General features: G+C 51.6%; 1 protein-coding gene across 10 annotated transcripts; it reads right to left on the reverse strand.

Annotated features, from left to right (window-relative positions):
• Positions 1 to 653: 653 nt before the first annotated feature.
• TMEM161A (transmembrane protein 161A) lies at positions 654 to 19,880 on the reverse strand. 10 transcript variants are annotated; one of them, XM_077978494.1, is made up of 13 exons: positions 19,848 to 19,880; positions 18,802 to 18,968; positions 16,173 to 16,276; positions 14,204 to 14,284; positions 13,728 to 13,825; positions 13,423 to 13,504; positions 11,651 to 11,802; positions 2,776 to 2,836; positions 2,542 to 2,685; positions 2,325 to 2,438; positions 2,027 to 2,201; positions 1,799 to 1,895; positions 654 to 1,220 (listed from the first exon to the last, which is right to left on the reverse strand). In XM_077978494.1, the coding sequence occupies exons 3-13, from the start codon at positions 16,226 to 16,228 to the stop codon at positions 967 to 969; spliced, it is 1,314 nt and encodes a 437-aa protein (XP_077834620.1). In that variant the 5' UTR covers positions 16,229 to 16,276; positions 18,802 to 18,968; positions 19,848 to 19,880; the 3' UTR covers positions 654 to 966. The 10 variants fall into 10 exon arrangements, with proteins under 10 accessions (XP_077834620.1, XP_028695619.2, XP_077834618.1 ...); XM_028839786.2 differs by having other exon boundaries at positions 13,423 to 13,579; XM_077978492.1 differs by having other exon boundaries at positions 13,423 to 13,579; positions 16,173 to 16,305.
• Between the last annotated feature and the right edge of the window lie 294 nt (positions 19,881 to 20,174).

Genomic DNA, 20,174 nt, shown 5'->3' on the forward strand with positions numbered 1-20,174 from the left:
TTTCCCCTGAGGTTTCCCTGCCCGTCTAACCTTCTCCTGGCACTCCCTCATGAGGCATTTCTCTCACCTGCCTGCCCGTCCCAGGCCACCTGCACTCTCAGCTGGGACTCCACCTTCCTCTGATTTCTGGTCTCTTCCATCCTGCTTTTGGACTTTTCCTGGGACACTTGTATTTCTTCTCTTTTTCCTCCTTTTCTTTTTTTTTGAGACAGAGTTTTACTCTGTCACGCAGGCTGGAGTGTGACGCGATCTTGGCTCACTGCAGCTTCCACCTCTCAGGTTCAAGCGACTCTTCAGGATCATTATTCTCAGTAGCTGGAACTATAGGCATGCGCCACCATGCCTACTTTTTGTATTTTTAGTAGAGATGGGGTTTCACCATGCGTTGACCAGGCTGTTCTCGAACTGCTGGCCTCAAGTGATCTGCCCGCTTTGGCCTCCCAAAGTGCTGGGATTTGGGATTGCAGGCGCGAGCTGCCGTGCCTGGCCTCCTCCTTGCTTTCCCTTCTCCTCCCAGACCTTTGCTCCCCTCTCAGTCCTGATCCTTTCTCCCTCCTGCGCAGCCCGCACCCTGCACCCGGGCAGGTGCCACAGGGATGTGCAAGGCAGCTACCACCCTGCACACGCCCAAGTTCCAAACCACTCACACCCTGTTTGTAAAAATCGGCGTGCTCCTTTATTTGTTCAGAAGAGCAGCCAGCATCACCCCCACCACTCAAACCTGACACACACGCTTCGGAGACAATGGCCTCGGGACCCTCATGCTGCTGGGCCCAGGAGAGACAGTTCTGAGGCAGAAACTCGGCGTCCAAGGGGGGCCGCGGCTCAGGCACTGCGGTGAAGGGAACAGCAGGGAGTCCGGCCCCACCTTGCTGCTGGGGACACGAGGGCACACACAGAGGGGGCAGGCTAGTGTCCTGCTGACCCAGGACAAGACCTCAGCGCCACAGGAGGATCTGCAGGCAGCTAGGAGCCTGCCAAGTGCTGGTGGAAGTAGAGGCCGAAGAGGCTGCAGAGCAGCTGGCAGGCCGCCGTCCACCAGATGAGGTAGGCCAGGATGCCGCGGAGAAAGAGGGGCGTGAGCAGGCCACCCAGGGCCCCGGCGATCCGTGCTGCAGTCTGCTGGACCTCGTCCTCCCCAAAGCCGATGGAGGCAGCACTGGCTGAGGATGGGTTGGGGGATAGTAGAGGGGCTGGGCCCAGGCCCCAGGAATAGCCTCCTAGGAGAAGAGGATGAAGCGAGGTATGAGTGGAGAAATGGGGGAGGGGGTGAGGGGCAGGGCTGGCATGAGGGGCCGGGCCCATTCCTCCAGACACTCCCACCCCTGTCTCAGACTCCACCTCCTGCCGGGTCTCCACCCCATCAGGCGCCGCCACCTGTCCAAGGCAAGCCTTATCCCTGGCCCCACCTCCTGCTCAGTTCCTGCCTCACTACATGCCCTTCCCCCTACCCAGGCCCCACCTCCTGCCAAGACCCAACCCCTCCCCAGGCTCCACCTCCTAAGGCACACCCCATCCCAAACTCCACCTCCTGCTCATAACCTGCCCCACCACAGTCCCCGCCCCCTTCCCAGGCCCCACCTCCTGCCAAGAGCCAACCCTCCTCAGGCTCCACCTCCTAAGGCAAACTCCATCCCAAACTCCACCTCCTGCTCAGAACCTGCCTCACCACAGTCCCCACCCCCTGCCCAGGCCCCGCCTCCTCCCCCCCCCCCCCCCGGCCTCCCCAAGACTCCAACTTCACTGTGTTTTATCTTCCAGCCCCGCCCTCCTCCACCTCCACACGGCAGCATCTCACCCAGCGTCTTGAGCAGGAGTGTGCAGTTGAGGGTGAGGATGAGCGGCGTCAGGTACTGCAAGCTCACCACGGTCACGTAGCAGTAGACCCGGACCACCTGTGGGCAGGTAACAGGGGTGGCTACAGCAGGAAGCCTTCTGGGTTTGGGAGGACTCCACGCCCAAAGGACTAGGAACCCTGCCCTCAGCCCCAAGTTCCCTCTGGCCTAGGTCATCGGGGCGTCCATACCCTCCGCTGGATTTCACGGGCTTCGATGCGGCCAGCCTCCCTTCGCAGCTGCTCCACGCGGGCCTTGGCCAGGCACAGGTAGGCCTGCAGGTGGGGCCGGGTCACCGCAAGCCGCAGCAGGCACAGCACTACCAGCAGCCAAAGGCGCCCGGAGTCGAAGGCAGAGTCGGACAGCCTGTGCGGATCGGGGCGGGGTAAGGGGCTAGGAAGGCCGCCCCTCACCCCCCAGGATCTTCCCCAGGTTCCTCCCTGAGTCTCAGAGGTTGGAGCACCCAGGGGAGCCCCACCCGATACGCACAGGGAGAAGGGCCTTTCCCCAAACGGCGGCTGGTGCAGGAAGTCCCGTGCAATGGGCTTTGTCCAGAGCCACAGGATGAACAGGGGAGACAGGAAGCTGGTGTGCAGGAGGAACCTAGGGGGTGACAGCAGGAGAGAGTGAGGCCTGGGCACCCCCTCTTCCCCAGCCCCTCCCTTAGGGCCCCTAATCCCCCCACCCACCAAGCGACCCACGTAACTGCAGCATGGGCCGGTCCTCCGACATGGTCAGCGCGTCCCGGTGGGTCTGGGCCAGCCGTAGGCCTGGGAAGGTGAGGAAGGCACCCAGCACAGAGCCCACCACCGCCAGCCCCACACGGATAGCCAGCTTGGCCACAGGGAGCCTAGGAGAACACCAGGTCACAAGCTTGCCTGGGGGACCCTGGGAGGGTCCCATCCTGCCCTTGCTCCCCTCCCCCATTCCCAGGACTCACACCCAGTCCCAGTCCTGCTTCTTCAGAAGTGGCTCCAAGTTCTGGGTCATGCTGGCCAGGCCTGGGGACGATAAGAAGAGGACCGAATAGAGAGAATTCCTAGGGTCTCTGAGGCCACTCTGTTCCCTAATCCCCCATCCCTCAAGCATCCATTTGCTCCCCAAGTAGGAATGCACCAGGCCCTGTGCCAGGCATAAGGACAACTTTGTGCTCTAGTTACACAGCACTCTTTACAAGAAACAAGGTCAGTGTGTTGGCTCACGCCTTCAGCACTTTGAGAGGCCGAGGCAGGCGGATCACCTGTGATCAGGAGTTTGAGACAAGCCTGGCCAACATAGTGAAATCCTGTCTCTACTTAAAATACAAAAATTAGCTGGGCGTGGTGGCAGGTGCCTGTAATCCCAGCTACTTGAGGCAGGAGAATCGCTTGAACCTGGGGGGCGGAGGTTGCGGTGAGCCTAGACCGCACCATTGCACTCTAGCCTGGGGGATAAGAGTGAAACTCAGTCTCAAAGAAAAAGAAACAGAATGTACCAGGCAGATACTCCTGATTGGGCTGGGAACATTCAGGGGTATCTGTTGAGCCTGAGCTCCCTAGGTTATAGAAGGAATCTGGAGGGGGATGAAGGACTCCTGCGGGAGAAAACCAAAGTCCTCCTGGAGGAAGGAATCCTCAGTTCAGGACCCAAGATTGTGCAGTGGCTCGCACCTGTAACTCAGCACTTTGGGAGGCCAAGGCGGGTGGATCATTTGAGCTCACAAGTTCGAGACCAGCCTAGGCAACATGGCAAAACCCCCATCTCTACAAAAAATACAAAACCAGGAGTGGTGGTGCACGCCTGTAGTCCCAACTACTCTGAAGGCTGAGGTGGGAGGATGGGTTGGGCCCAGGATGTGGAGGTTGCAGTGAGCTGAGATCATGCCATTGCACTCCAGCACAGAGTGAAACTTTGTCAAAAAAAAAAAAAAAAAAAAAAGGAGAAAATTCATATGAGCTCACAGGCAAAATCAACAAATGCATAAGGAAACAAATCACCATAAAGGAGAGTTAACAGAAAAACAACAGTCAAGTTTAGGCCTCAAAGACTTCAGAACTTGGTGCTGTCAATTATGTGTCAGATGACTAAGGAAATGAAAGCTGTAATCACAGAACAGGTGACATGAGACTACCTTCAGATGACTGGGTAGAATTGCAAAGGAACCAAATTAAACTCTTCTAAAGGGAAAATGTAAGTGTTGAAATAATAGATTGTTAAACAGCACATTAGGAACAGCCAAAGGAGGAACTGATGAACTGGAAGACAGATCTGAAGAAATCACTCAGATTCCAACTCAGAAAAGTAGGTGAGAAATACGAAGAGAGAGGCTAAGAGAATAAGGAAGACAGAACAGAAAGTCCAATGCAAATCAAATCAGAGCCCCAGAGGTAGGGAAGAGAAGGAATGAAGAATAAAAGGAATTACTGGAAGAGAATAGTTGAGAAGTTTGCAGAATGAAAGACACACACAAAGTATATCAAACCATGTAAATAAAAAGAAATCCATACCTAGACACAATGGAGTGAAACTGCAGAACACCAAATACAAAAAAACACAAAGCAGCCGGGGAGTTAAGACATTTCACCTATAAAGGAACAACAATTAGGCTGACAGCTAATGTCAACTGCAACAACAGAAAAGGAACAAATAGAAAGCAAAAAAGTAAGATGGTAGAAACAAAGTCAAATGTCAGTTATCACAATAAATGTAAGTAGACTAAACTTTAAAGTTACATGACAAAGACTATCAGACTACATTGAAAATATCCAGCTACATGTTTTTTTAAAGGATGACATACCTTGACATAAAGTCACTGGAAGATTGAAAGTAAAGGGATGTTAAAAAGATACAGCAAATACTAATCAAAAGAAAGCAAGTGGCCGGGCGCGGTGGCTCACGCCTGTAATCCCAGCACTTTGGGAGGCCGAGACGGGCGGATCACGAGGTCAGGAGATCGAGACCATCCTGGCTAGCACGGTGAAACCCCATCTCTACTAAAAAATACAAAAAACTAGCCGGGCGAGGTGGCGGGCGCCTGTAGTCCCAGCTACTCGGGAGGCTGAGGCAGGAGAATGGCATAAACCTGGGAGGGGGAGCTTGCAGTGAGCTGAGATCCGGCCACTGCACTCCAGCCTGGGCGACAGAGCGAGACTCCGTCTCAAAAAAAAAAAAAAAAAAAGAAAGAAAGCTAGAAAGGCTACACTACTACCAGCCAAACTGGACTAAGAAGTAGTATTAGAATAGGCCGGGCGTGGTGGCTCACACCTGTAACTCTAGCACTTTGGGAGGCCGAGGCAGGTGGATCACAAGGTCAGGAGTTCAAGACCAGTTTGGCCAACATGGTGAAACCCTGGCTCTACTAAAAATACAAAAATTAGCTGGGCATAGTGGCAGGTAATACCAGCTACTTGGGAGGCTGAGGCAGGAGAACCACTTGAACCCAGGAGGCAGAGGTTGCGCCATTGCACTCCAGCCTGGGCAACAAGAGCAAAACTCCATCTCGAAAAAAAAAAAGAGAAGTAAAAAAGAAGTAGTATTAGAAGATAGAAGGGGTCCATACATCATGATAAAATGGCTGATTCACCAGGAAAATGTAGCAGTTCTAAATCTGTGAACACCTTGTGAATAGGCTATAAAATATATAAAGAAAACACTGACAGAATTGATAAGGAAATTGAGAGCTCTGTTGTCCCAGAGGGAGACTGACTTCTGCTGACTGATATGTCACAGACAAAAGGTTAGGCAAGATGGAGATTTGAATTTATTAAACTCATAGAGCCAGAGAATATGTCCTTCAATTACAACACGTGAAAAAAGGCAACACAACAACAGAATATGTCAAGAAAACATGGAACAGTCACAAAATCTGATCACGTTCCAGGCCATAGGGCAAACCTTACCAAATTTTAAATAAATTATTTCAAATAGACCATCTGTGCAATTGAGCTAGAAATAAATATGTATTTTTTAAAGGTCTATGTTTGAAAATTTTTTTTTTTTTTTTTTTTTTTTTTTTGAGGCGGAGTCTCGCTCTGTCGCCCAGGCTGGAGTGCAGTGGCGTGATCTCGGCTCACTGCAAGCTCCGCCTCCCGGGTTCCCGCCATTCTCCTGCCTCAGCCTCCCGAGTAGCTGGGACTACAGGCGCCGCCACCACGCCCGGCTAATTTTTTTGTATTTTTAGTGGAGACGGGGTTTCATTGTGTTAGCCAGGATGGTCTCGATCTCCTGACCTCGTGATCCGCCCGTCTCGGCCTCCCAAAGTGCTGGGATTACAGGCTTGAGCCACCGCGCCCGGCCTGAAAAATTTAAAAATATTTAATAATCCATAGGTCAAAGCATAGCAAGACCCCATCTCTACAGAAATCAGAAGGGAAATGTTAAAACATCCCAAACAGAACAATAAAAAATATCAACCAAAACTTGGGTGAACTGTCGGGCGTGATGGCTCACACCTGTAATCCCAGCACTTTGGGAAGCCAAGGCAGGTGGATCACCTGAGGTCAGGAGTTTGAGACCAGCCTGGCCAACATGGTGAAACCTCTTCTCTACTAAAAATACAAAAATTAGCCAGGCGTGGTGGCGTGCACCTGTAATCCCAGCTATTCAGGAGGCTAAGGCAGGAGAATCACTTGAACCTAGGAGGCAGAGGTTGCAGTGAGCTGAGATTGCACAATTGCACTCCAGCCTGAGTGACAAGAGCAAAACTCTATCTCAAAAAAAACCTCCAAAAAGCAAAAAAAAAAAAAAAAATTAGGTGAACAAAAGTGAGAGACCTGATAAAATATGTATAACATTAAATGCTATATATGCTATAAACTTAGAAAAGACTGAAAATTTATGAGCCAAGTAGCTAACTGAGAAATCAGAAACAAGAAAAGGAGGTACATCACTACTGTTCTAAAATCCAGAGGTCCTAGTCACACCAAAAGGGAAAGATCAGACAAGACAAAAGAAAACCAAAAAGAACCTGGAATTCAATAAAAATACAATTCTTTTTTTTTTTTTTTTTTTTTTTTTTTTGAGACGGAGTCTTGCTCAGTCGCCCAGGCTGAAGTACAGTGGCGTGATCTCGGCTCACTGCAAGCTCTGCCTCCCGGGTTCACGCCATTCTCCTGCCTCAGCCTCCCAAGTAGCCGGGACTACAGGCGCCCACCACCACACCTGGCTAAATTTTTGCATTTTTAGTAGAGACGGGGTTTCACCGTGTTAGCTAGGATGGTCTCAATCTCCTGACCTTGTGATCCACCCGCCTCGGCCTCCCAAAGTGCTGGGATTACAGGCGTGAGCCACCACGCCCGGCCTAAAAATATAATTCTTTAGCAAGGTTAAATTCTTAAGCAAATTTGACCCCTACATCATAACACAAAAATTAATATCACTGTCCATCAGCGACAGTGAGGAGTTTAGGAGCTTATATAAAATGTAAAAGTTGAAATATTTTATTTTATTTTATTTTATTTATTTTTAAGATGGAGTCTTGCTCTTGTCGCCCAGGCTAGAGTGCAATGACGCGATTTTGGCTTACTGCAACCTCCGCCTCCTGGGTTCAAGCGATTCTCCTGCCTCAGCCTCCAGAGTAGCTATTACAGGTGCACGCCACCTCGCCCAGCTGCTTTTTGTATTTTTACTACAGATGGGGTTTCACCATGTTGACCAGGCTAGTCTTGAACTCCAGACCTCAGGCAATCCACCCGCCTCGGCCTCCCAAAGTGTTGGGATTACAGGCATGAGCCACCACGCCTGGCCAAAATATTTTAGAATAAAATATAGAATGACTTTCTGATTTTAGGGAAGGATATTTTTCAAGACAAATATCAACTAAAATAATCAAATAACATTCATCAAGATACTAGAGGTGACGCTTACAACTACGTTCAATGGCTCAGCAAAGAAAGTGTGATGCATGTATGCAGACGGAAAATAATGCAAATAGTGGTCAAGTGAAAAGAAAAAGAAAACAAGTATTGGCAATGAAGTGGAGAAATTGTGCACTTGTGCACTGCTGCTGGGAATATAATATATAAAATGGGCCAGGCACAGTGGTGCATGCCTATAATCCCAGCACTTTGGAAGGCCGAGGCTGGCACACTGCTTGAGTTCAAGAGTTTGAGACCAGCCTGGGCAACATGGCAAAATCCGTCTCTATTAAAAATACAAAAATTATCTGGGTGTGGCTGGGTGCGGTGACTCACACCTGTAATCCCAGCACTTTGGGAGGCCAAGATGGGCAGATCGCCTAAGGTCAAAAGTTCAAGACCAAAAAAAAAAAAAAAAAAAAAAAAATTTTTAGCTGGGTGTGGTGGTAGGAGCCTATAGTCCCAGCTACTCGGGAACCTGAGGCATGAGAATCATTTGAATCCAGGAGGCGGAGGTTGCAGTGAGTGGAGATCATGCCACCACCGCACTCCAGCCTGGGCAACAGAATGAGACTCTGTCTCAAAAATAAAATAAAATGGTTCAGCTGCTGTATAAAACGGTATGGCAGTTCCTCAAAAAATTAAAAGTAGAATTATCATATAATCCAGCAGTTCCACTTCTGGATATATCCCCTCCAAAACTGAAAATGGAGTCTCAAAGAGATACTTGTACACTCAGGTTCACAGCAGTATTAGTCAAAAAGCCAAAAAACAACCCAAGCAAATGTTCATCCGTGGACAAATAAACAAAATGTGTTCCATCCAGACAATGAAATACTGTTCAGTCTTAAAAATGGAATTCTGGCTGGGCACAGTGGCTCACGCCTGTTATCCTAGCACTTTGGGAGGCTGAGGTGAGAGGATTGCTCAAGGCCAGGAGTTTGAGACCAGCCTGGGAAGCATAGCAAGACCCCATCTCTACAGACAAAAAAGTAAAAATTAGCCAGGCATGGTGGCACGTGACTGTGGTCCCAGCTACTTGGAAGGCTGAGGTGGGAGATCACTTGAGCCCTGGAGGTCAAGGCTGCAGTGAGTTGTGATTGCACCACTGCACTCCAGCCTAGATGACACAGTGAGATCCTGTCTCAAAAAAAGAAAAAAAATCTAACACCTGCTACAACATGGATATGATTTGAGGACATTGTGCTAACTGAAATGAGCCCATCACAAAAGGACAAATACTGTATGATGCCACCTATATGAGGAACCCAGAGTGGTCACATTCACAGAGACAGGACATAAAATGGTGGGTATCAGGGGCTGCAGAAGGAGGAACAGGGAGTTAGTGTTTAATGGGATGGAGTTTCAGTTTTGCAAGAGGAAAGAGTTGTGGAGATGGATGGTGGTGATGGTTCCACAATAATCTAAATAGACTTTTTTTTTTTTTTTGAGACAGAGTCTCGCTCTGTCTCCCAGGCTGGAGTGCAGTGGCGTGATCTCATCTCACTGCAAGCTCTGACTCCTGGGTTCACACCATTCTCCTGCCTCAGCCTCCCAAGTAGCTGGGACTACAGGTGCCCACCACTACGCCCAGCTAATTTTTTGTATTTTTAGTAGAGACGGGGTTTCACCATGTTAGCCAGGATGGTCTTGATCTCCTGACCTTGTGATCTGCCTGCCTCAGCCTCCCAAAGTGCTGGGATTACACACATGAGCCACCACGCCTGGCCTATCTTTTTTTTTTTTTGAGATGGAGTTTTACTCTTGTTGCCCAGGCTGGAGTGCCATGGCTCGATCTTGACTCACCACAACCTCCGCTTCCCAGGTTCAAGCAATACTCCTGCCTCAGCCTCCCAAGTAGCTGGGATTACAGGCGTGTGTCACCACATCCGGCTAATTTTGTATTTTTAGTAGAGACAAAATTTAGGGTTTCTCCATGTTGAGCAGGCTGGTCTCGAACTCCCAACCTCAGGTGATCTGCCTGCCTCAGCCTCCCAAAGTGCTGGGATTATAGACATGAGCCACCATGCTCGGCCATCTAAATATACTTAATGCCACTGAGCTGCACATTTAAAAATGGTTAAGATGGTGAATTTTATGTTTTGTCTATTTTACCACAATGAAAAAAAATTCAAAGAGAAAAAAGATACAAAAATGGGCAACAACGTGAACAGGCATTTCACAGAAATTTCATAGAAGAGACATGAATCATGAATAAACAGGAAGAGGTGCTCAACTTCCCTGGTAATCAGAGAAATGCATGTTAAGGCCACAGAGGGCATCATTCCACATGATGAGGACTAGGTTGGCAAAAATCAAGCCCTATCTATGGATCCTGATTCATTTAAACCTTACTGCCCCCTGGGAGATTGGTGCAGTCACTACCCCACCTACTTCTTATTTGAGGGGTAGGTTTGCAGGTACTCATATTATTATTTTGCTTTATAATTGACATACACGGGCCGGGCGCGGTGGCTCAAGCCTGTAATCCCAGCACTTTGGGAGGCCGAGACGGGCAGATCACAAGGTCAGGAGATCGAGACCATCCTGGCTAACACGGCGAAACCCCGTCTCTACTAAAAATACAAAAAATTAGCCGGGCGAGGTGGCGGCACCTGTGGTCCCAGCTACTCGGGAGGCTGAGGCAGGAGAATGGCGGGAACCCGGGAGGCGGAGCTTGCAGTGAGCTGGGATCTGGCCACTGCACTCCAGCCTGGGCGACAGAGCGAGACTCCGTCTCAAAAAAAAAAAAATAATAATTGACATACACATCTTCTTTGTATATATCAAACATATATAATTTTAAAAACTGAAAGGCAGGGAGAATGGGAGAAGTTAAAACTCAAACAGTCAGCAGGGTCATGTGGGCCATGGTGAGGACTATGGTCTTCTAAGACCCAGGGAGTGTGGTGCCAGGCAGAGAAGTGATGAGGTACAAATTCTATGTTAAAAGGATCATTTAAGAGGCCAGGCATGGTGGCTCACACCTGTAATACCAGCACTTTGGGAGGCTGAGGTGGGCAGATCGCTTGAGCTCAGGAGTGTGAGACCAGCCTGGGCAACACAATGAGACCCTGTCTCAATAAAAATAAATAAATAAATAATTTTTTTTTAAAATGAAAAAAAAGAGCCGGGCGCGGTGGCTCACGCCTGTAATCCCAGCACTTTGGGAGGCCGAGACGGGCGGATCACGAGGTCAGGAGATCGAGACCATCCTGGCTAACACGGTGAAACCCCGTCTCTACTAAAAAATACAAAAAAACTAGCCGGGCGAGGTGGCGGGCGCCTGTGGTCCCAGCTACTCGGGAGGCTGAGGCAGGAGAATGGCGGGAACCCGGGAGGCGGAGCTTGCAGTGAGCTGAGATCCGGCCACTGCACTCCAGCCTGGGCGGCAGAGCGAGACTCCGTCTCAAAAAAAAAAAAAAAAGAAAAAGAAAAAAAGAGGCCACACACAGTGGCTCACACCTGTAATCCCAGCACTTGGGGAGGCTGAGGTGGGTGGGTCACCTGAGGTCAGGAGTTTGAGACCAGCCTGGCCAACATGGTGAAACCCCATCTTTACTAAAAATAAAAAAATTAGCCAGGCTTGGTGGTGTGCACCCATAATCCCAGCTTGGGAGGCTGAGGCAGGAGAATCACTTGAATGCAGGAGGCAGAGGTTGCAGTGAGCTGAGATCATGCCACTGAACTCCTGCCTGGGTGACAAAAGTGAGACTCCATCTCAAAAAAAAAAAAAAAGAAAAAGAAAGAAGAGCTATAGCCATGAGTATCCATCAGAGACAGTGAGAAAGGGAAGGTCCTCTCTTCCCCAAAGCCCAATGAGGTTCAGGAGTTGAGATAGTCACTAATGGGGGCTGTCTTCACCCCAGGAGCCCACTCCTTTACCTATTCATGCTGGACACCGAGCCAGTGAAACCAGCCTGGTCAGATTACATGAGGGAGTGACAGCTGTGGCGCCCCCACGTTGGGGGCTGCACTTACCAGGCTCCAGGCCCAGCTCGAGGGTGTCCTCCCGCACCACCTGTACCAGCATGGCCAGCAGCAGGAAGAGGAAGGCAAAGGTGAGGCAGACAGAGCGCTCACCCCCCTCCTCGGCACTGAAGTACAGCCGTGTCACTGTCAGGAACATCTTGCTGGAGGCTAGAGCTAAGGAGGCCTCAGTTGCCACTGTCCCACTCTGCCCATTTCACCACACCCCACCTGGGAACTCCCGGGAACAAGCACTGCTGCACAAACAGGCCTTGGGGATGACCTAGAGGAGTTCGGGTTTGGGGTGCTGGATCCCAGATCAGGATGTAAACTGGAGGTTCCTGTTGAGTGGGAGATGGCCTCATCAGGCCACCATGTCTGTTCAGCCTCCCGCCCTGGGTGATCCTGCCTCTTTCACCCACCTCACCTACTTCACATCCCTTGGAAAAGCAATCAGATATAGAAGGGCTTCATCTCCAATCTGCCCTCAAAATGCAGCATTGGGGCCAGACACGGTAGTGCATGCCTGTAATCCCAGCTACTTGGGAGGCTGAGGCAGGAGAATCACTTGAACCCGGGAGACGGAGGTTGTAGTGCCTAAATCATGCCACTGCACTCCAGCCTGGGCAACAAGAGCAAAACTCCATCTCAAAAAAAAAAAAAAAAAAAAAAAAAAAAAAAAAAGCATGGGAATCTGGGGAACCAGTGGATTTTGAGACAGGTTTCCCTCTCCAAGAGTCACAGGAGTGGCATTCTTTCTGTGCTTCCTCAAACTTGGGCCCCTAAAGTCATATGTTTGCTCTCTTTGGGAGGCCAAAGCAGGAGAATCACTTGAAGCCAGTCAGGACCAGCCTAGGCAACAAAGCAAGATCCCATCTCAACAACAACAAATATATATACATATACACATATACATACACATACATACATACATACTTATGTGTGTGTGTGTGTGTATATATAAAATTTGGGGGGGGGGGAGGAATTCACTCTTGTCACCCAGGCTGGAGTGCAATAGCATGATCTCGGCTAACTGCAACCTCTACCTCCCGGGTTCAAGCGATTCTCCTGCCTCAGGCTCCTAAGTAACTGGGATTACAGGCATGCACCACCGTGCCTGGCTAATTTTTGTATTTTTAGTAGAGAAGGGGTTTCTCCATGTTGGTCAGGCTGGTCTTGAACTCCTGACCTCAGGTGATCCACCCACCTTGGCCTCCCAAAGTGCTGGGATTACAGGCATGAGCCACTGTGCCCGGCTAATTTTTGTACTTTTAGTAGAGATGGGGTTTCACCATGTTGGCCAGGCTGGTCTCGAACTCCAGACCTCAGGTGATCCGCCTGCCTCAGCCTCCCAAAGTGCTGGGATTACAAGTGTGAGCCACCATGCCTGGAGTATACATTTTTTAAAATTTTGCCAAGGGGCCATCTCTTTCTTGGCCTTGATTGTGGACTGGCCTGGTGATTTCCTTACACAAGGAGAATGTGGTAGAAAGAAAAGGGATGGGGTGGGTGACTTTGGGCAAGGCATTCCCTCTTGCCTCCTGGCATTTCTACTGCCACTGAATGGCATGATCCTGTGGAGTGGAGATTAACCGACTTGCTGAGCCCCGCCCAGTCTGTTCACCCACAGAACCAGAGCACATAAAATGTCTGCTTCATGCCACCAAGCTTGGGGAAGTTTGTGGCACAGCAGGTGAAAACTGCCACCCCAGTTTAGGGGAGCCAGGGAAGCTCAGGTCCTGCTCCCATCTGCCCCTCTGGCAGGGAGCAGAGAGGAAGGATACATGGAGAAGGCCACTGTGAGCAGGCACCAGAACACGGCAATGTTAGTCTCCTTGGCTGGACCCAGCACGTAGTAGTAGGCCTCTGTGAAGAGGTACACGCCACCCGAGTACACAGCAAAGTCCACGAACCACTGGTACTCCAGGAAGAAGTGCAGGACTGCGGGGGGCACTCTGCTCAGCCCTGGGGCCCAGCCCGCTCCCCTCCCAACAGCATACTCCTCCTTCAAATCCTCCCCACCCCCATGAGGGTGTGGGGACCTTCAGGGCTGAGGGCGTGGAGTTTAGGGACGGGACTGGGCTATTACCCAGGGCATCCACAGTTGTGAGGGGGCAGGTCTCCAGCTGGAATGGGGCATCTCGGGGCACAGACAGTGGCTTCTCCTCACTAAGGCCATTGGCCCACCTGGGAGGATGGTGACAAGCAAGGGGGCTGGTAAGCACACATCCCACTGGGGCCAGCCACCCTCAGAGCTCAGAGCAGTTGGCCTGGAGACCATCACTTCCTATAGCCTCGGCTCTTCTGCACACTGGGATGTGAGGACCCCCACCACCACCACCCACAGGACTGGCTAGAGCAAACTGCTAGGAAACAGATGCTAACTTGACAGTGATCATCTCCTTGGACTAGGGTCTCCCAGTTCACCTGTGCCCAGATCAGAGTCTGGAAGTGTGGGTAGGCCAGTCCTGTGTCCCTTAGCCCAGAGCCCCCTGAGCAAGGGTGAGGCCGTCCCTGGGGAGGAGCCACCCACCCAAGGCTGGGGATGGGGCCCAGTTCACTCACCGCTCTTTCCTGCCTCTGGGCCTCGGCTTCCCCGCCAGAGCCCGAAGCTCCTCCTCGGACGGGTGCTTGTATCGGAACAGACTGAGAGCAAGGACGGGCAGTCAGGGAAGCTCAGATATGGGGCTGGCAGGTTGAGGCAGTGAACCTCAAATCCAGGGATTCTAGTTAGAGGGTAGCCTAGTTCAGGGGAACACTGGGAGGTAGGTGAGGGTACAGCATGGGGAAATTCTGGGGAAATCGTGAGGCCAACAGATCTAGGCTGAGTGGGCTCAGGAGGCTTGGATACCCCTGAATCTGCTGGCTAACTCTCCTGGGGAAGCAGGTGTGTGCAACTTTTATCTTCTTTTTCCTTTTCTTTCTGAGACAGTCTTGCTCTGTCGCCCAGCCTGGAGTGCAGTGGCACGATCTTGGCTCACTGCAACCTCCACTTCCCGGGTTCAAGTGATTCTCCTGCCTCAACCTCCCGAGGAGCTGGGACTACCGGCATGCACCACGATGCCCAGCTAATTTTTGTATTTTTAGTAGGGACAGGGTTTCACTATGTTGGCCAGGCTGGTCTCAAACTCCTGACCTCAAGTGATACACCCGCCTCAGCCTCCCAAAGGGCTGGGATTACAGGCGTGAGCCACCTCGCCTGGCTTTCTGTTTTTGTTTTTGAGAGAAGGCCTTGGTCGGTCGCCCAGGCTAGAGTACAGTGGCGCCATCTCAGCTCACGGCAGACTCGACCTTCTGGGCTCAAATGATCCTCCCGCCTCAGACTCCTGATTAGCTGGGATCACAGGCGTGAGCCACCATACCCAGCTAATTTTTAAAATTTTTTGTAGAGACGCGGTCTTGCCATGTTGCCCAGGCTGGTCTCAAACTCCTGGGTCAAGTGATCCTCCCACCTTGGCTTCCCCCAGTGTTGGGATTATGGGCCTGAGCCATCATCTCTGACGCGTTTTTTTGCCTTTGTTTTTGTCACATACATTTTTCTCAGGAGAGAATTCAGTTACCACCAGATTCTCAGAAAGCATCAGAGACCCACACAGGGACAAAAACCAGAGCAGGCGAGCTCTAGCAGGTGCAGGGGTGGAAGGAAGGCTGGGTTACAGGGAGGCAGGAAGAGTGGGGGACGTGGGGAGTGTGGCGATGGTTCCACCCATGTGTACATCTGTCAAAACAGGTCCAATGTATACGTCAAATATATACAGTTTGTGTCAGGCATAGGGGCTCACGCCTGTAATCCTAGCACTTTAGGAGGTCAAAGTGGTAGGATCGCTTGAGCCCAGGAGTTTGAGACCAGCCTGGGCAACTTAGCAAGACCCCATCTCTATTAAAAGTTAAAAAATTGTGGCCGGGCGCGGTGGCTCAAGCCTGTAATCCCAGCACTTTGGGAGGCCGAGGCGGGTGGATCACGAGGTCAGGAGATCGAGACTATCCTGGCTAACATGGTGAAACCCCGTCTCTACTAAAAATACAAAAAACTAGCCGGGCGTGGTGGCGGGCGCCTGTAGTCTCAGCTACTCGGGAGGCTGAGGCGGGAGAATGGCGTGAACCCGGGAGGCGGAGCTTGCAGTGAGCCGAGATTATGCCACTGCACTCCAGCCTGGGAGACACAGCGAGACTCCGTCTCAAAAAAAAAAAAAAAAAAAAAAAATTGTCTGGGCACGGTGGTGCACACCTGTAGTCCCAGCTACTCAGGAGGTTCAGGCAGGAGGGCCACCTGAGCCCAGAAGGTTGAGGTTGCAGTGAGCTATGATCAGACCACTGCACTACAAGCTAGGTAACAATGAGACCCTGTCTCTAAAAAGAAAAAGAAAAAACAAATATATACAGTTTGTTGTACTTCAATTACACCTCAACAACGTCTTTCCCCCCATCACCCACTAACCAAGATCGAGGCCGTGCAATTTGTGAGGGGGAGCGTAGGGAGCCAGAAGGGGGCGTGGTTCCGCGGGGCCCCTCCCACCGCCGGGACACGACTCACCTGCCGTTGCAGAGCAGCCAGCGCGCGAAGGAGCAGTGCGGCGCCAGCCTGTGCATGAGGGTGGCAGTGAGCAGGGTCACCACCAGCTGCACTCCGAGGACCGCCTGGGGGGAGGGGACGTGACTGGCAGCACCTGCCAGAGGGTCACAAGCTCCCTCCCTCCCTAGGAACCCAGGCTATTTATAGAGAAGCCAGGCCCGATGGGGGAAGGGCGAGCCTCTTAGGCTCTAGCAGCTTCTTAGGGGAGAGTCCTGGGGTGAGCCTGGACTCACCTGGCCTGGCCCTGCCCTCTCACGTCAGAGATCAGCAGCACCCCCCCCCCCCATCACCACCTAGCTGGAGTGTAGGGCAGTGGAGACCATGGGGTTCGCCTCCTGCCTCCACTATGGATTCAGGTATAATATTACTTTCCTGGAGTCTCACTTTTCTCATCTGGAAATGGGTGCTTCCTCTGTAGCCTCCTGTATTCCTCACCACCACCTTCCAGCCCCTAACCACGAGGTCGCCACACTCAGTGCAAGCAACTCCCACCGCCTTCTGCACTCCCACCTTGGGAGCCACTGCGTCCTGGTTGAGCTTCTAGCTTTCTCCTTCCCCCGGTAGCTCCTTCCCCTAAGTGTCTCCCACCTTAAATGATCCCTGATGGTTCCATCACCCTCCTCCCTCTCCTTCCCTTTGTAATTAACCTCCTTGAAAGGGCATCTATGCTCCTGGCCACCTCCTGTTTTGATGTGAAGACCTACATGTCTGAGTGTGGTGAGCTTATTTATTTTTATTTGTGTGTGGTGTGTGGTGTGTGTGTGTGTGTGTGTGTGTGGTGTGTGTGTGTGTGGTGTGTGTGTGTGTGTGTTTTGGCAGGGGAGTGGTGGTGGGGAGAATAGGGTCTTGCTCTGCCACCCAGGCTGGAGTGCAGTGACATGGTGGGGTGCTCACTGCAGCCTCAACCTCCCAGGTTCAAGTGATTCTCCCACATCAGCCTCCCTAGTAGCTGGGATTACAGGCACCCGCCAACACACCCAGCTGATTTTTGACTATTTTGTAGAGATAGGGTTTCTCCATGTCGCCCAGGCTGGTCTTGAACGCCTAGGCTCAAGCAGTCCTCCCGCCTTGGCTTCCCAAACTGTTGGGATTACAGGCATGAGCCACTGTGTCAGGCCTATTTTTATTTTTAGAGATGGGGTCTTGCTATGTTGCCCAGGCTGGTCTCAAACTCCTGGGATCAAGTGATCCTTCCACCTCAACCTACTGAGTAGCTAGGACCACAGTCATGCACTAACACACCCAGCTATGACTTTTTTTTTTTTAAATTAGGAATTTTCTCACCCAGTTCTTAATTCAGAACACATTTTCATATACTTATTTTTAAACATTTTAGAAGAATCAGTCTGTGGTGAAGCTGGGTTTTCCTGATTGAATGCAGTAAATACCCATTTGCTGCCAGTAATTACGTAATTATGTAAAATTATGTGCTCAGGAGAGCTGTCTACTAGTATTCTGGTGTCATAATCAAAATGAAATAAAGTTTAATACTAAAATTAATTATTAAAATAATCCTTTAATCAGGCATAAATAAGCTAAATTTACTCAGAAAAACCCTAATGTGATGGATACCGGGCCTAGCATGGTAATTCGAAACGACCGCTGAGGCCAGGCACGGTGGCTCACGCCTGTAATCCCAGCACTTTGGGAGGCTGAGGCGGGCTGATCACTTGAGGTCAGGAGTTTGAGACCAACCTGGTCAACATGGTGAAACCTTGTCTCTACTAAAAATACAAAAATTAGCGGCATGGTGGCACATGCCTGTAATCCCAGCTACTCGGGAGGCTGAGGCAGGAGAATTGCTTGAACCCGGGAGGCAGAGGTTGCAGTGAGTCGAGATTGCGCCATTGCACTCCAGCCTGAGCAACAGAGTGGGACTCTGTCTCAAAACAAAATAATAATCATAAAAAAATAAAAATAAATAAAATAACAGACTAATAGGACATTTTCTCTGTGCCTATCACTTATAAACTGAGACCAGAAATCTTTTTTCAGTAATGAGGTTGGTGGCGCCATCTTTCTCATCTCTACATCCTCATTGCTCACCCTCCCCCGGACCCTAGTGCACACTGGCTGGTTGGCTGGCTGGCACTTAAGGACCATGAGTGCCAGCCCATGAGCCCCTGCAAGCCAGTGAGCCACCTGCCCTGCCACTCACCAGTCTGTTTTTCTTCTCTCTCTCGGACCTCTCTCCTGTGACCTGCCAGGGTTTTAACCACCCAATCCACCAACCCATCACAACCTTAGCACAGTAACACCTCCAGCCCAGACCTCTCTGCTGAGCTCAACCAGTAGGCTCCTCCAGGCTCTCCTGAGAGACCCCAACACTCACCCATCATCCCATACCCTGCCAGGTGGTTCAGGCCTTTACCAGTCTCACAGTCAGCCCCCAACTCGGTTCTGCACCCTGCAGGCATAGCTACAGACCCCCCCTCCACCTCCCCATGGCTCAGCTCTCTCCTCAGCCCTCACTGCGCCCAACCACTGGAGTCTCAGAGGTCTTCCTGGACCTTTGGGCTCTTCATCAATGACCCCACCACCTCCCAAAACCCCCTAAGGGAAAAGGTGGTGGAGGGGTGTATCTCTTCACCTAAGGCTTCTAGAGGTCTGTCCTGGGATGTTCTGATAGCCCTGCCCTCCAGCCAGCCTCCTATCTCAAGGTCAGGGCTCCGCAGACATCTCCAAGGATTTTCTTGAGTCTTCCATCAGCTCCTTCTTTTCCCTTTACTGGATTTACGATCCTTGAACCCAAGAACCCTGATAAAATCAATGCAACTTCCCTCCATCTCATTCCCGGGAGCCCGCGCCCTCATCTCCTACAGCGTCCTGCACCTGCGCCTGGGACAACGTCCCACTTTCAATAATCCCGGCCATCAGGGCCCTTCCTTCAGGGCCATCTCCAGCACCCCTCATCGGGGATGGTCCCAGGCAGGGACCCTCCAGTTCTCCAGTTCCACGTCCCTCTCTGCCCAGGCCAGTCGCGTCAGGGTTGTGGGAGTGCCCCATCTACCCGCACCAGCCTGATCCCCTGGGGCTGGGCTAAGTTTTAAGAACATACTCAGTGGGTTGAACCCAGAGCTGAGTGAGACGTGAAGGTTCCAACTGTCCTGTCTCCCACTCTGAGAACTTTGCCCGCCCTGAGGCCACCCAGACCTCCTGAGTCCACTGCCCACGGCTTCCCCTGCCCGTTGCACACACCCCGATATAGAAGGGACCCCTGATGGATCCCGTCGGCGCGGCCCCCACGCTCCTGCAGGACCCCTGTCCCCAGAGTGGACCCCAACAGGCCCCCACACCGCCTTAACAAGGTTCCAAATGTGCTGAGGTCCGCAGCCCCTCTGTGGGACCACGACCCCATAGCAGGACCCCAAACCCCTAAAAGGTCTCCAGAGAGCGGAATCCCCAGAACGCTTAAGGGCTTCTAGTCTCCCTGGGTACGACCCCCGTCGACTCCTTCGGAGGTCCTGCAGCGAGAGCAGGGCCCCCAGACAGGGACACACGGCCTTCAGCGTGCCCCCGAATCCCTCAGAGCCTCCAATCCCCAAGAAGAGACCACATTCCCTCAGTGTCTCCCTGGACCCCCTCGGCTGGACCCCGGCCCTGCAGAGCCCCCCACTTCGCAAGACGCTCGCTCACCATGGCGCTTGCGGGAGCGCGGTGCACGGACCCACCGGCCTGGGGCTCCGGGCCTTCCACGGGAACTCGACCAATTAGAGCCCGACTCTGATCTGACGAGCATCCCGTGCAACCAATCAGCGTGTTTTGAGCCGGCAAGTCACCAGGGACGAGGAGGCCGCTCGCGTTGCATGCCGGAAATTGTAGTTCAGACACGCTGGTTCTGAGCGATCAAAGTCAAGATTGTGTCTGGGAGGCCTGCGTGGCCCACCTCTCTGGAGGCTCAGTCTTCTCTTACCTAAACTTATTTCAAAGGTTTGCAGCGAAGTCATTTATTCCCACCTAAGG

Source organism: Macaca mulatta, chromosome 19 (genome assembly GCF_049350105.2).
Source record: "Macaca mulatta isolate MMU2019108-1 chromosome 19, T2T-MMU8v2.0, whole genome shotgun sequence".
NCBI classification, from domain to species: Eukaryota; Metazoa; Chordata; class Mammalia; order Primates; family Cercopithecidae; genus Macaca; species Macaca mulatta.